General features: G+C 37.8%; 1 protein-coding gene and 1 pseudogene across 2 annotated transcripts in view; one reads left to right on the plus strand and one right to left on the minus strand.

The window, feature by feature from the left end:
• The window catches only part of LOC123573506 (ferritin light chain pseudogene), a 34,664-nt pseudogene that overhangs the window by 846 nt on the left and 18,060 nt on the right, over positions 1-15,758 (minus strand). The window contains exon 4 of the transcript XR_012434509.1: positions 13,469-13,592. The product of XR_012434509.1 is annotated as a ferritin light chain pseudogene (transcript). The remainder of the gene's footprint in view (positions 1-13,468; positions 13,593-15,758) is intronic.
• On the plus strand, positions 1,947-15,353 carry LOC141410259 (transmembrane protease serine 11B-like protein). Its single transcript, XM_074039137.1, is given in 9 exon segments — positions 1,947-2,117; positions 2,253-2,269; positions 10,777-10,937; positions 11,640-11,678; positions 12,191-12,365; positions 13,119-13,378; positions 13,841-13,983; positions 15,099-15,138; positions 15,141-15,353. Coding segments are annotated over 9 exon segments (1,125 nt in total). The 3' UTR covers positions 15,260-15,353.

A 15,758-nucleotide genomic window follows, 5' to 3' on the forward strand; every position in this document is an offset into this window, starting at 1 on the left:
TATGGAAGAATGAAGATTCTGTACACATTAATACTCTGGCGACATAGCAGTCATTTTGGTATTTCCCTTTAGCAGCATTTACCTTCAACTACCTGTTGAGTCTGACACCCTAATACCTGAATTCCATATTTCTTTTTATTACTGTATTCACTCAGTTGTAGTGGAGTATATGCTCCAGGAGCTTTCTGGGAAAGGGTTATGATGGGAAGTGTACATTTTTGACAACTTGTGTGCCTGAAAATGTCTTAAATCTACTATCCCAGCCCGCGGGATAGTCAGAGCAGGCCCTGGAGGAGGGGGTGGGAATTTGGGGAACAAGAGACACGAGAAATGGAGACAAGACAGTGCTCTGATCAAGTCTCGTTTAATGGCGGTAATGCACTGCCTTATATACACTTGGAAGGGAAGAGGTTGGGCTAAGGCGGAAATGATCTCATTGCCGAGGGCGTGGCCAGGTTAGTTTCGGTTTCTCCGGTGGGACGTCATGTTGCGCTTGCGCTATTAAGTAACAATTTTCCCGGGCGCGGGAAAAGTGAGTGAAGAAGAAGCAAGAAGAGCGCCATCTTTAATGAGGTATTAGTACAGGGGAAAAAAGGCAAAGATAGGGAGAAGGTGTGGGGTGGAAATGAATATAGCTCAGGCGTTTAATCCTCAATTATTATTTGCTATGGCCGGGGCGTGCAGCTCCGGACAATCTACCGTTTACCTTAATTAATAATATCGAATTCTAAGTTGAAAACAATTTTTCCTCTTCATTTTGATGCTGATGCTCTGTTGTCTTATTGCCTTCAAAGCTCCTGTCAAGAAGTCTGATTGTGTCTGGAATTGATAGGTTCTTGGTCTTGCTGACTTCAAGAATGAAGCCGCGGATACCCGCAGTGAGTGTTAACAGTTCTTAAAGATGGTATGTCTGGAGTTTGTTCCTTCAGATATTCAGATATGTCTGGAGCTTCTTCCTTCTGGTGGGTTCGTGGTCTCGCTGACAGTGAAGCTGCAGACCTTCGCCATGACTGTTACAGCTCATAAAGGTGGTGTGGACCCAAAGAGTGAGTGGCAGCAAGATTTATTGTAAAGACCAAAAGAACAAAGCTTCCACAGTGGAGAAGGGGACCCGCAGCTTGCTGCTGGCTCAGGCAGCCAGCTTTTATTCCCTTATCTGATCCCTCCCACATCCTACTGTTTGGTCCATTTTACAGAGAGTGGATTTGTCCATTTTACAGAGAGCTGATTGGTCCATTTTGACAGGGTGCTGATTGGTGCATTTACAATCCCTGAGCTAGACACAGAGTGCTGATTGGTGCATTTACAATCATCTAGCTAGACATAAAAGTTCTCCAAGTCCCCACTAGATTAGCTAGACACAGAGCACTGACTGGTGCATTTATAAACCTTGAGCTAGACACAGAGTGCTGATTGGTGTGTTTACAAACCTTGAACTAGACACAGAGAGTGCTGATTGGTGCATTTACAATCCTCTAGCGAGACATAAAAGTTCTCCAAGTCCCCCCCCCACCCAATTCAGGAACCCAGTTGGTTTCCCCTGGTGGGTCCTGCACCAGGGCCTCAGGTGGAGCTGCCCACCAGTCCCGCTGCACAGCCTGCACTCCTCAGTCCTTGGGTGGTCGATGGGACCCGGGACGTGCAGCAGGGGGCGGTGCCTGTCGGGGAGGCTCGGGCAGCACAGGAGCCCACTGTAGGGGAGCTCGGGCATGGGGGTGCTGCAGGTCCCGAGCCCTGTCCTGCAGGGAGGTGGCTGAGGCCCAGCAAGAATTTGAGTACAGCACGGGCAGGCTGGCAGTGCTGGGGGACCCGGTGCCCCCTTCACAGCTGCTGGCCCAGGTGCTAAGCCCCTGACTGCCCGGGGTTGGCAGTGCCGGCTGGCCCCTCCGAGTGTGGGGCCTGTTGAGTCCACGCCCACCTGGAACTCACGCTGGCCTGCGAGCGCCATGCGCAGCTCCGGTTCCCACCTGCACCTCTCCCCCAACACCACCACACAAACAGAGAGAGCCAGCTCTGGCCTCAGTCAGCCCAGAGAGGTGCTCCCACAGTGCAGCAGTGGGCTGAAGGGCTCCTCAAGCACAGCCAGAGAAGACACCGAGGCTGAGGAGGCACTGAGAGTGAGCGAGGGCTGCTAGCACGTTGTAGTCTGTCATGATGGCATTTTGATTCTAGAATTTTTGAGGGAAACTTCTTCTACCCCTGTCCATCATGTTCTGAAACCTCATTGGATTTTTTTTTTTTTCTGTCCACAGTATTTTGAAATTTCATGGTAATGTGACAGAGTGGAGATCTTGTTTTCATCTATTGTGCTGACATTTAGTGGGCTATGACAATCTGAAAATTCATTATACTTCAGTTCCTGGAAATTTTCTTGGATTATGTCTTTGTTGATTTCCTGTCCTTCATGCTCTGTTTCTGAAGCTCCTATTATTTTGACAGTGAGACTCCTAAATGTGACATCTATTTTTTTTAAATCTTTTCCTTTATATTTTCCTTTCTTCATCTTTTTTTTTAAAAAATCACTTTCTTGGCTGGGTGCGGTGGCTCATGCCTGTAATCCTAGCACTTTTGGAGGCCAAGGCGGGTGGATCACGAGGTCAGGAGATCGAGACTATCCTGGCCAACATGATGAAACCCCATCTCTACTAAAAATACAAAAATTAGCTGGGCATGGTAGTGTGTGCCTGTAGTCCCAGCTACTCGGGAGGCTGAGGCAGGAGAGTCACTTGAACCCAGGAGGCAGAGGTTCCAGTGAGCTAAGATCACAACCCTGCACTCCAGACTGGCAACAGAGTGAGACTCAGTCTCAAAAAAAAAAAAAAAAAAAAAAAAAAAAAAAAAATCACTTTCTTGATTTTCTCATTTACTTTCTAAACTTTCTATTGATTTCTTATTTCTGTTATTATATATTTAAATTCCCAGATACTTTTCTAATTATCTAAATGTTCCTTTATATAGCATCTTGATTTTATTTCTTACAAAGACTTTCTCTGAGGATAATAATGTTTAAATTATTTTTTTTGCCTGAATAGTCTTTTTCTTTCAAGGTTTTCTTTGGTTATTTCAGTCATATTTCCTATTACATACTTTTCTCAAATATATGTTGATCCTTTGGTGTCTGCAAATTTTCAAAATTGGGCATCAAAGACCTGACTGAAGGAAGTGCCTATTGGTGATAGTTTTTATTACAGATGTTCTATCTGGTCAGATGTTTTGTTGAGATAATCTAAATTACCAGTATATTTAGGTATTTTCTTTTGAGTTGGTCAGAATTCTTAGATAGGGGAAAATTCCTCCCTTGTTCTGCATGCATATAATATTTGCTGCTACCTTTCTGTAGTCAAGTTGGGAAGAGTCCAGCATAGATGTTTTGAGTGTGGTGCACCTGACCTCAACTGTTTTAATCTCCATGGTATGAAAACCTTAGCAGTTGGGGAAGACACCAGGAGCTAGTTGTTTCAATCAATTTTTCTGGTTTTAATTTCATTTCTTCTATTCCTACTTCCATGAGTACCTGGTACCATTTAAGCTACTCTTTTAAGACAGCACATGCCTTTACTTTTCCCACTACAATATAAGGTTTTAGGTTTCTTAGTCTGTTAGGCGAATTACCACTCACCTGCCTCCAGCTTTCATAATGCTGTTGTTGCCTCCTCTCCCATTATCATTGTCTTTGTGGGTTAACTTCTTTAAAACCCCAAACCACACACTTTTCCTATCATTTTAGCGGGATTTGGGGAAGAAACATGTACAGATGCATTTATTAAATTTATCATCTTTAAGTGAATGTTCTTGATTCTTGAGTTTCTTATTATGACTAATCTCTAGGTTGGTTATCAGTCTTCTTGAAGTCATTCCTTTAAGATTTTGAGCTGCTGAAATTCCTGAGATTTTACATGCATAACAATATATAAGCAAAAACGTATTTGTTTATATTATCTTTTCCTTAGAACTTTGTAAACTATTCCCACTGTATTTTTGTCAATTTAGTGTTGTCAAAGAAAAGATCATGACCATTTCCTATTTGTAAATATAAATGTAAATGATTTTTTGTTGCTTTTTTCTGCCAAATCATCACAAGATTATTTATGCTATAGATTCATCAAATCCAGTCAGTCTTAGTATTGTGTTCATCCTTTAATTTTTCTTTGAACAAATGGGCCCTTTAAAGCTACAGATTTAAATGTCTTTGTTGAGTTCTTTTTTTCAGGGCTGCCAATTTAGCATTTGTTGGACCTCCTTTTCCTTTCATGTTGTTTATTCCTTCAATAATTTTAGTTTCTCTTTTCAATTTTATTTTATTTGTTTTGCTCAAGCCTGTCCTAATGTTACAAGATATTAAAAAATCTGTACCTGTTCTTCTCAATGTGGCTTTTATCTCTGATAGTCTTATTTTCCTCTTCCATTCCTTTACTAAATTCTGCAGCTTACTTGTCTTCTTCACCAAATGGTTGTACATTGTTTAGTTCTTTTGTATACTGCATCTTTGAGACTATTGGAATTAGCTGTTAACACATTTTTGTACCCTTAGTAATTCCTCTTCTAGTTTTTAAAAATATTTTTTCTTCCTTTTGGCTTTTTTCCCTCCAAGATCTACAAAGTTCCTACTGCATTATTTGTAACATTATTTATTCTTTGGGGTTTGGGATAGATGTTTTCTAAAGAATACTGTAAGAAGTGGGCCTAGAGGGTAGATTATAGGCCGAGGGAGTGTTTTTTTTTTTTTTTAATTGACACATAGTAATTGTATGTATTTGTAAGGTTTAGCATGATATTTAGATATATGTATACAATATGTAATGATCAAGTCAGGGTAATTAGCGTATTCATTACCTCAAACATTATCTGTTTATTTTTGTTGAGAACATTCAAAATTTTTTCTTCCAGCTATTTGAAAATATATAATAAATTATTGTTAAATATAGCCATCCTACAGTGCTTTAGAAGAAACGAAATTATTCCTCTTACCTAATAGTAATTTTGTATCTGTTAACACACCTCTTCCTATTCCCCTTCTCCTATACTTTCCAGCTTCTAGTAACCACTATTCTACTCTCTATATCTATGAGATCAAAGTTTTTAGCTTCTACATGTAAGTGTGAACATGTAGTATTTATCTTTCTGTGCCTGCTTGGCTTATTTCATTTAATGTACCCCATTCATGTTGCTGAAAATGACAGGATTCCATTTTTTTTAAATGACAGAATAGTATCTCATGATGTATTTATGCCACATTTTCTTTATCTATTCATCTGTTGATGGACACTTAGGGCTATTGTGAATAGTGCTGCAATAAACATGAGAGCAAAGATTTCTTTTTGACAAACTAATTTTCTTTTCTTTGGATATGTATATACCCAGTAGTAAGATTGCTAGACAATATGGTAGTTCTATTTCTAGCTTTTTGGGAAACTTCATACTGTTTTCCATAATGGCTGTATTAATTAAAAATCTCTACCAATGTTGTGTAAGAGCTCCCTTTTCTCCACATCCTTGCCAGCATTTGTTATTTTTGGTCTTTTTATAATAGCCATTCTAACTGGGGTAAGATTATATTTCATTGTGGTTTTGATATGCATTTCCCTGATGGTTAATGATGTTGAGCATTTTATTTTATTTTATTTCATTTATTTATTTATTTATTTTTTTTTTCTTTTTTTTTTTTTTTTTTTGAGACGGAGTCTCGCTCTGTCACCCAGGCTGGAGTGCTGTGGCCGGATCTCAGCTCACTGCAAGCTCCGCCTCCCGGGTTCACGCCATTCTCCTGCCTCAGCCTCCCGAGTAGCTGGGACTACAGGCGCCCGCCACCTCACCCGGCTAGTTTTTTGTATTTTTTAGTAGAGACGGGGTTTCACCGTGTTAGCCAGGATGGTCTCGATCTCCTGACCTCATGATCCGCCCGTCTCGGCCTCCCAAAGTGCTGAGATTACAGGCTTGAGCCACCGCGCCCGGCCTATTTATTTTTTTTGAGACAAAGTTTCGCTCTTTTGCCCAGGCTGGAGTGAAGTGGCACGATCTTGGCTCACTGCAACCTCCAACCCCCAGATTCAAGTGATTATCCTGCCTCAGCTTCCTGTGTATTTGGGATTATAAGCCCCCATCATCACGCCCAGCTTATTTTTGTATTTTCAGTAGAGACGGGTTTCACCATGTTGGTCAGGTTGGTCTCAAACTCCTGACCTCAGGTAATCCACCCGCCTTGGTCTCCCAAAGTGTGAGGATCACAGGTGTGAGCCACCACACATGGTCAAGCATTTTTAAAAATAGACCTGATGTCCCTTTGTTTGTCTTGTTTTGAAAAATGTCTATTCAGATCAGCTGCCTATTTTTAATTGGATTTCTTTTTCTGTTGAGTTCCTTATATATTCCAGATATTAAATATTAATCCCTTGTTGGATGAATAGTTTCCTTCTATTCTTCAGGTTGTCTGTTTACTCTGTTGATAGTTTCCTTTATTGTGCAGAAGTTTTTTAGTTTGATATAATCCCATTCGTCTATTTTTGTTTTTATTACCTGTGCTTTTGAAGTCTTATTCATAAAACATTTGCCCAGACTAATGTCTTAGGGCATTTTTTCTGTGTTTTCCTCCAGTAATTTTACAGTTCTGTGCCGTACATTTAAGTCTGTATGTCACCCTGATTTGATTTTTATATACGATGTAAGAGAGGGGTCTAGTGTCATTCTTCTGTTTGTGGATATCCAGTTTCCCCAGCACCATTTATTGAAAAGATTGTCCTTTCCCAATGTGTGCTCTTGTTGCTTTTGTCACAAATCAGATAGCTGTAAATATATACCATACTATTAGTGTCACTACAGCTTTGTTGAAGTATATGTTGTATATGTTGAAGTCAGATAGTATGATGCCTCCAGCTTTGTTCTTTGTGCTCAGGATTTCTTTGGCTATTTGGGGTCTTTTGTGGTTCCATATCAATTTTAGGATTGTTTTTTCTATTTCTGTTGAAAAGGTCAATGGTTAAAAAAAGTCATTGGTATTTTGATAGGAGTTGTATTGAATCTGTAGATTGCTATGGATAGTATAGTCATTTTAGCAATATTAATTATTCCATTCCATGAACATGTGATGTCTTTTAATTTTTTTGAGTGTCTTCTATTTCTTTCCTCAGAGTTTTGTAGTTGTGTTTATAGAGATCTTTCACCTCCTTGGTTAAATTCGTTTGTAGCTTTCTCTTTTTCTGTAGCTATTGTAATTGGGATTGTTTTCTTGATTTCTTTTTCAACCAGTTTGTTATTGATGTGTAAAAAGGCTACTGATTTTTATATGTTGAATTTTGATCTTGAAACTTAGTTGAGTTCATTTATCAGTTCTAAGACTGTTTTGGTTACATCTTTAGGTTTTGTTTTAAATAGAAGATTATGTCACCTGTCAACAGGGACAATTTAACTTTCTCCTTTCTAATTATGGATTTTTTCCCCCTTATTGCTCTGTCTCGGACTTCTAGGCTGAAGGAATCTGCAGTTTATATCTTTGTCTATTATCTCAAACATTCTCTTATCTCACTGTTGTTTTCTTTAACCCCAGGGTCCGTTTACTTTCACTTTTTAAGAGTTAAGAAGCTGGGATGGCCCTGAAGAAATCTCTCTAATTATGATATAATAATTTATGACGTCCCTTATTTCTTTTTTTTTTTTTTTTTTTTTTTTTGAGACGGAGTCTCGCTGTGTCGCCCAGGCTGGAGTGCAGTGGCGCGATCTCGGCTCACTGCAAGCTCCACCTCCTGGGTTTACGCCATTCTCCTGCCTCAGCCTCCTGAGTAGCTGGGACTACAGGTGCCCGCCACCGCGCCCGGCTAATTTTTTGTATTTTTAGTAGAGACGGGGTTTCACCGTGGTCTCGATCTCCTGACCTTGTGATCCGCCCGCCTCGGCCTCCCAAAGTGCTGGGATTACAGGCGTGAGCCACCGCGCCCGGCCGACCTCCCTTATTTCTTTTCCCCAGCTTACTTTCAGCAAGTTGCCTTAGCGGGAAGATTGGATCATATACAATAAAAATGTCACAATTGCATGATTTCACTTTTATTATTACTTTTGCCATTATGCAGTGTTAAAATAGGCCTTTACAGAAATCTTCCTGTCTTTTTATAGGCTCTGAAGTCTTTTTTTTTTTTGTTTCTTTTTTTAATTTTAGGGATGGACTCTTACTCTGTTGCCCAGGCTGGAGTGCAGTGGTGTAATCTTGGCTCACTGCAACCTCCCCCTCCTGGGTTGAAGCAATTCTCCTACCTCAGTCTCCCAAGTGGGTGGGATTACAGGCTCCTGCCACTATGCCCAGCTAATTTTTGTATTTTTAGTAGAGACAGGGCTTCATCATGTTGGCCAGGCTGGTCTCCAACTTGCAACCTCAGGTGATCTGCTCACCTCAGCCCCCCAAAGTGTTGAGATAACAGGTGTGAGCCACCACGTCTGGCCAGCTCTCAAGTCTTAATACTCAGTCACTGAGAACTTTTAGAAAAATGTACATCTAGCTTAATTTGTGAGATGTATCTCTGACGTACATAATCTCTCACTTCAGTGTATATTTCACAGTTTGGAGCATATTTGCTTCACATTTTAAAATTTGAAGTTGTAACTGGTAGCTTTATTGTTTGTTTCCTTAGAATGGAGCCCACTATTCTTATCTTTTGTTCTTTTTCTGGGCTTAGGGGTAGGAAAATGTAAAAGTGATTTTGCTCTGTCATCTTTAGATAGAAGTCCTCTCATAATTTATGCTTAAACCTTGATATTGCATCCAGAGCACTCAGGAAAAAAATGTATATGTATATGTGTGTGTTTTAGGTTTTCTTTCTAGAATATGTTTTAATATAATTAAACATACTTAATTATAGGTTTTAAATAATTAAGTAATGGAAAAGTTGTAGAATGATTTCCTTTCTTTTCTGCTCTATTATACATCTTTCTCAATTCATACTGGCATTTAAACTACTTATGTAGATGGAAATGTTAATCGTATGGTACAAGTATGCCTTGTAGACATCCCATTCCTAGAAGTTATTTTCATCTCATTAGGTATCAACTGAGCAGAATGACTGTATTCACAGTGACCTCGGTATAGTTAGTGAGCAATCTCCGTGTCCCATTAAGACTGCTACACAGAATTAAATTAGTAACAGGATATTCAAATGTTGATTTTCTTGTCCTAGGGTATGTTTTCTTTATCCTAATTGCCATAGACATTAAAGATTCAATTTATTCACTCTCTTTGGAAAAGAGCTCCATTCAGTTGTAATCAAACCAATCCATATCCTTCCAATCTTAATTACATTAATTTAATCTTATATTAATTAAGGAATATTCATGGCTGTTGAACATTGTAATAGGTAGAAATAATTAGGAATCCAAATATCTGAATGATGCATTGTGAAAATGGAATTATGAGAGAGAAGTTGCATAGTTTCAAGGTCTAGTTTTTGTTTGCTACTTATAAAAAAAACCTAGTAAACTACTGTTATAAAGCTTTATCAGTTTATCTCTATAGTAAAAGATCTATAACCCACAGAAAAACTAACTGAAATTAACAGTGTTCCTTCATAAATCACTTATAATCAACCCATTTTCAGCATTTTGTTGAGAGCTTTCTGACTTCTTTTTCCATCAACTTTATTATAAAATATTTTCACATTTATAGTTATATTATATTTAATCATATTGTCTCCTTTTCTGCATTCACATAGAACTTGCAATTGAAAAATAAACTTTGCCATTTAATTATATCATATTAATACCACATGTAATGGTTTCATTCATATCATCTCTTCCACAAGATGATCTTCAAAGGCAACAATCATATTGCAAAATAATATTAATATTTATTTAGTTCTTATTATATGCTGGGCACTCTTATGTGGTATCTAGCATATTCCTAAATGTTGAATATGTATCACATTGGAGATAACATGTATCATATGTCAAGTAGCTTAGTATCTATGACAATTTAGGAAGGAAATGTAATAGCTTAAGTATGGGCTTTGGAGTCAGACAAATTGAGTTTTGATCCTTGGCTCTTCTTAGGGGCTATATAATTTTGGGTAAATTACTTAGTCTCTCTGAGACTACACTTCTCCTGAAAGATTAATATATTTCATAAAGTTTTTCTAAAATATCTTCACATAGTAGATGCTTATGTGGTAACTATTTTTATTCATAATCTGACAGTTGATTATTATAGATGAAAATCTCTTTATAGTATATATTCCTGTCTCAACCAATATTTTATTCTGTTTATTTACTTCGTATCTTCATCTACTATCTCAAACATTCTCTTTTCTGTGTTTATGATTGATATATGTATCAGATAAAAATTATATATATAATTTATATATACTATATATTTATATATTTATATGTAGTTATATTTATATTAAATAATATAAATATATAGTATATATTTTATATATATTACAAATTTGCATTTAATAGCCCTAGAATCTTTGGCAATTTACTGTATCACTTTGAGTCGGTTCCTGACCTTGGATGATCTGCCCGCCTCGGCCTCCCAAAGTGTTGGGATTACAGGCGGGAGCCACCACGTCTGGCCTCCCTTTTTTTAGATTTGTGTAACTGCTTGTCCTCCATATTGAATAATACAGTTGCATGCATACTGTCACCAAGCAAATATAAGAGGATGGATAGTCCTGTGCTTAACCTAAAGGTACTCCACAAACCCATAAAGGAGCAGAAGAAACCAAGTTATGAAAGATCAGACAATGAGGAAGAAACTGCTGTTTTCAGCAACATATGAAAACTTTATGTTGTTTCCAGTCCTGATAACAACAGCGTGACAGCACATATACGACTGGTATTCAAGGGTCCCAGATCAATGGAAGAAAACACAGGAAAAGGAATTGAAAGTATCTTCCATTAGATGCTGAAGAACCATTCAGGATCCTTGACTACAGATCTGAATTCTCTGAGGCTTATGGGTAAGCTCATGATGGGAGTGGCGTTACTTTCATCATTTTATCCCTAGCATATATCACAAATATCAGACACAAAACTGACCTTCAGTATTTTTTAATGAACATCATTGTTTTACATCAGAGCAATTATTTGTATTCTTCACTATTAAAAACACAATCAAATCACAATAATACCAAACCTTTGTTTGATTCAGGGGTGAGGGCAGGCTGCTTTTCATTCAAAAGCAGATATTAATACTCTAAACAGTCCTTATAGGTACTGATGTGTCTTGCTAATCTTTTACAAAATCTCCCATAACTTTCAAAAGCAGCATTGGATCCACCACTATAAGACAAGTCACTTTTTAAAAGTTATTTTTTGTATACTGACAGGAATTAGGTTCACTTGTAGGGAATTCCTCTTCTTCTAAGAAAAGACACTCACAGTTTTCCACTTTAGATGATGTGGAATACAATTCTAATTAAATAAGAAAGAAGTCTCGCACGCGGAGCCATGAAGATGGTACCTCCACGTCATACATTCATGTATAGTAAAAGAACAATTCCAATAAGCCAGTGTTCTCTCCTTTGTATTAACACTTTATTTTAAAATTGCAAATTATTTATGGACCCTTCCGCCCTGTTGTACCTATCATCTTAATCCATTGCCCCAAGGTCAGTGGTGCTAGGTTTTAAATTTACTGCGATTTTTTTGTTCTATTTCAGAAATCAGTAAGGTCAATGCTGCGGAAATTATCAACAACCGTAAGTTCAGATACTTTTTAATTAAAGTTTTGAGGTGATCTAAAGCATAGCAGTCATGATTTGTTACTGTTGGTTAGGAACAGTTCTAAGTGTTTCACACATAGAGTAATTAATTTAATCTTTGTAACCATCCTACAGATGGGGATGATTATGATTCCATTTTTGAGACGGGGAAACTGATGCACAAAGAAGTGAAATAATTGCCCAAATTCATCTATCTTGTAAACGATGAGGCCAGAATACAAACTCAGGGAGTCTGATTGCAGAGCATGAACTTAACTATAACTTTATCTGCCTTCCACAGCTCACACATTCTCCAAGTGCTAGTGTCTTGATGACAGTATGCTGGTATGCAGGCAATCCACTGGCTGCTAATGATTCCTGTACAGATTACACTGTAGCTATAAGCACAAGATATTGTCAGATATAACTGTACAAAGCAAACTCAGCTCACTCTCTGCTTTGTAATCGAATGTTATTCTTAATGAAACAAAACTGACTTTTTCTGACAGGCTGTGTGAGATGCGCAAGGATGTCACCTACATTTGTTAGAGTCAGGGTAGGTTCCACTGCTCAGGAAGGAGAATGGCCATGGCAAGCACGCCTTAAAATGAATGGACAACACTACTGTAGGGCATCATTGATCAGTGAAAGATACTTGGTGACTGTGGCTCACTGTTTTAAAGTGTAAGTTCATTATGTTGCCCAAGGCAACAGAAACCAAAGGCTTTGGAGGAAGTTCCAGTTTGTACCTGTTATCCCTGTTTAAATATTAGCAGCACTCCCTTTCATTCTCAAAAGTGTCCTGGTTTGGAAGGAAAAATTATATGGCAAGCCTATCTAAGACTTTCCTACCTTTTCAGTAAAAATGGGAAGAGTCATTCATTCTTGACAGTGCATTTTTTTCTTCACATGATACTTACCTCTCATCACTTTATAATACAGTCATCCTAAACTACTTGTAGTTGCTGAAACACATTCTGTTTCATATGTACCTTCCTCTCCACACATGCCTGCCCCCATCTGCTCATCTTTTAGGCAAATACGACTTAGACCCATAGTCTTATCCAAAATACTATTTTCCCTAAGAAATCTTCCATTCCCTTAAGAATACAGATTTAAGTCTTCCTATTCTGTAGTCTCACTAATTATATACACCACTATTTAACCTATTATAACTGCTAGTGTTTACACCTACCTTTCACTAGATTTAAACTTTTTTATGGCATGGCCACTTATTTTTATTCTATTCCCCCATTGCCTTATATAGTGTATGGTGTAGGAGCTCAAGATTTTTTAAAATGAGTTAAAAATCAGATTATAAATTGCTAATGAACTATAGATCAAGGAAGTATTCATGCCAAGAAGAGTACAGTAGATACAGAATGTATTTCTATTATCTTGAAATAAATACAAAATATATGATTTTTATTTCTTTAGGACAAAAAATCCAAAAAACTATACTGTCAGCTTTGGCATGAAAGTAACTCTACCCTATATGCAACATGATGCTCAACAAATTATTATTCATGAAGACTACATCCAGGATGAACATCATGATGATATTGCACTTATTCTGCTCACTAAAAAGGTTTTATTTAAGAATGATGTACATCGAGTTTTTCTTCCTGAAGCCACATAAATTTTTGCACCTGGTGAAGGAGTTGTTGTTACAGGATGGGGAAGACTTTCATTTAATGGTAAGACCAGGGAAAATGTAACATACCATGTAAGGTACAAAAGCAACAGGAAAATAGTAATCTAGGTGTAGAGTCAAAGGCATCATTTACCTCCAGATGTTGAGTACTCTCAGACAATCTCTTAGGGAATGGTGCATATGGAGTTATGACTTTGCAAACTGCCTGGGTTTCAAACATTCCAAGGAAACCAATTTGGTTGTAGAACCTCCCTAACCTGGAAAAGCCAACTGAGAAAGCTGTGGTCCAAAGATGTAGGAAGAGAGATAAAGAGAGACAGGCAACATTAGAAAGATATTTCAAATTATAATTTGAACATTTCTTTTTTATCAGTTTGAATGAGGAAAGTGAGTGGGCTTTTTCATTCTAAAAGTATGCAACAGTCAAATATGGGTCTTATGTACAGAGGATAAAGCAAGGTCATCCAGTTCTTTCAGCTTGTTTGCGGATATTTAATTCCTTTAGGTAAATATCCAGTGTTCCTTCAGAAAGCATCTGTGAAGATTATTGATACAAACACTTGCAATGCTAAAGAAGCCTATCATGGTATGGTGCAGGATACAATGCTATGTGCTAGGTACATGGAAGGAAATATTGGTGCCTGCCAGGTAATTCTGGCTATTATTTACATTGATCAGTAGTATATAAATAACTGCTCTTACTTTACGAAAATCATCAATATGGAGACAATTCTATACTTCAATTAATTTGCACTTTTCCAATCCTGTCAAAGTTCCTCTCAGCTTTGGCACTAAAGTAATTCTTCCCTACATGCAACATATGTTTTTAAGTGTTTAACAAACATTTATGCTGGACTTATTCTGAGTCAAACACTGTTTTAAGTCCTCTACAAATGTTGATTCATTTAATCTTCATTACACTCTTATGATGTAGATAATACCAGTATTCTCATTTTATGATGAGGAAATAGAGGCAGGTAAATTTTAGTAATTTGCACATCATAGCTGACATACAAGCCTAGGCTGTCTAGCACCACAGTCCAGATTCTTAGCTACATTTCAATAAATAATCATCTCAGAATTTTTTCAATTACTTTCAGCCCATTCTGAAATTCCTCTCACTTTCTTACCCCCTCATGGTTAGAGTTCTGGTATTTTTTCTCAGATATGAAGTCCCGTATTCCAAGTATATTCATATGTCTCCCAAAGCTTTGTCATGGAATTAAAGCTTGTAACTTATTAAATCATACCTTTGGTGCAGTGGCTCATGCCTGAAATCCCAGCACCTTGGGAAACCAAGGCAGGAGGACTGTTTGATATCAGGAGTTCAAGACCAGCCTGGGCATCACAGTGAGACCTCATCTCTACAAAAAACAAAAAAATAGCTAGCTCAGTGTGGTGGCATGCCTGTATTCCTAGCTACTCAGAAAGTTAGGTGGGAGGATTACTTGAGCCCAGGAGTTCCAGGCTGCAGTGAGCTGTGATCATGCCACCGCACTCCAGGCTGGGAGACAGAGTGAGATCCTGTCTTTAAAATATAAATAAATTTAAAAAATAAATCACACCTTTCAGTTTTAGGTAAACTCCAGAGTCCTAGGCAAGGTATTCTGGTCAGTCACAGTTGAAGTTAATGGTGACACAGGGATTTACACTGTAGGTAAAATGCTAATGACTCACAAACTTTATCTGGAGTTATCATTTAGTGTAAATGAAGTATCCGAAAGGAAATTCTCACAACGATATATATTCTTTGTTTTATTCAGGGTGACTCTGGGGGACCATTAGTTCATCCTAATTCTCAAAATAATACCTTGTTGGAGTAGTGAGCTGGCGAAGGAATGAATGTGGTGCAATCAATAGTCCAGGGGTCTACACACGAGTGACCACCTACGACAACTGGATTGCCTCTAAGACTGGTGTCTAACAGAAAATCATCTCCTAGCAACTATTGTAGGTTGATTTTGCCCGTTACTCCTAAGCCTTACTTAACATGCATTTTAAATTAGTGTGTACAATGGCTGTTTTGAAAGAACTGTCATCCCAAGGGAATATCTGTGGACTTCTAAGCTAACTCAATAAAACAAGACATCTCAGGTTTGGTCCAGAAAAACCAAAGCAAAGACAGTGTTCACATCAAAAACAGACTATTATAATACGAATTATTTTTCTGTTTCATATAACTCACATCATGGCTATCTCATCACAGCATAAACTCTTGGTTTTTGTCATTCAGACTTTCTAGAATTGTGAAAGTGTGTCCTTGTCCATGGCAAATTAATCACTGTAACTGGAATCAATACTTTATGCAGACTGGGTTGGAATATGCTATATCTGCCTTCATATCATAGTGTTTGTGGAAGGTGTGTGGTTGTGATCTAAATCTAGTCTGAATGTAGGCACTGAGTTACACTCTTTTATTTGTA

This window comes from Macaca fascicularis, chromosome 5, assembly GCF_037993035.2.
Source record: "Macaca fascicularis isolate 582-1 chromosome 5, T2T-MFA8v1.1".
Classification (NCBI taxonomy): Eukaryota; Metazoa; Chordata; class Mammalia; order Primates; family Cercopithecidae; genus Macaca; species Macaca fascicularis.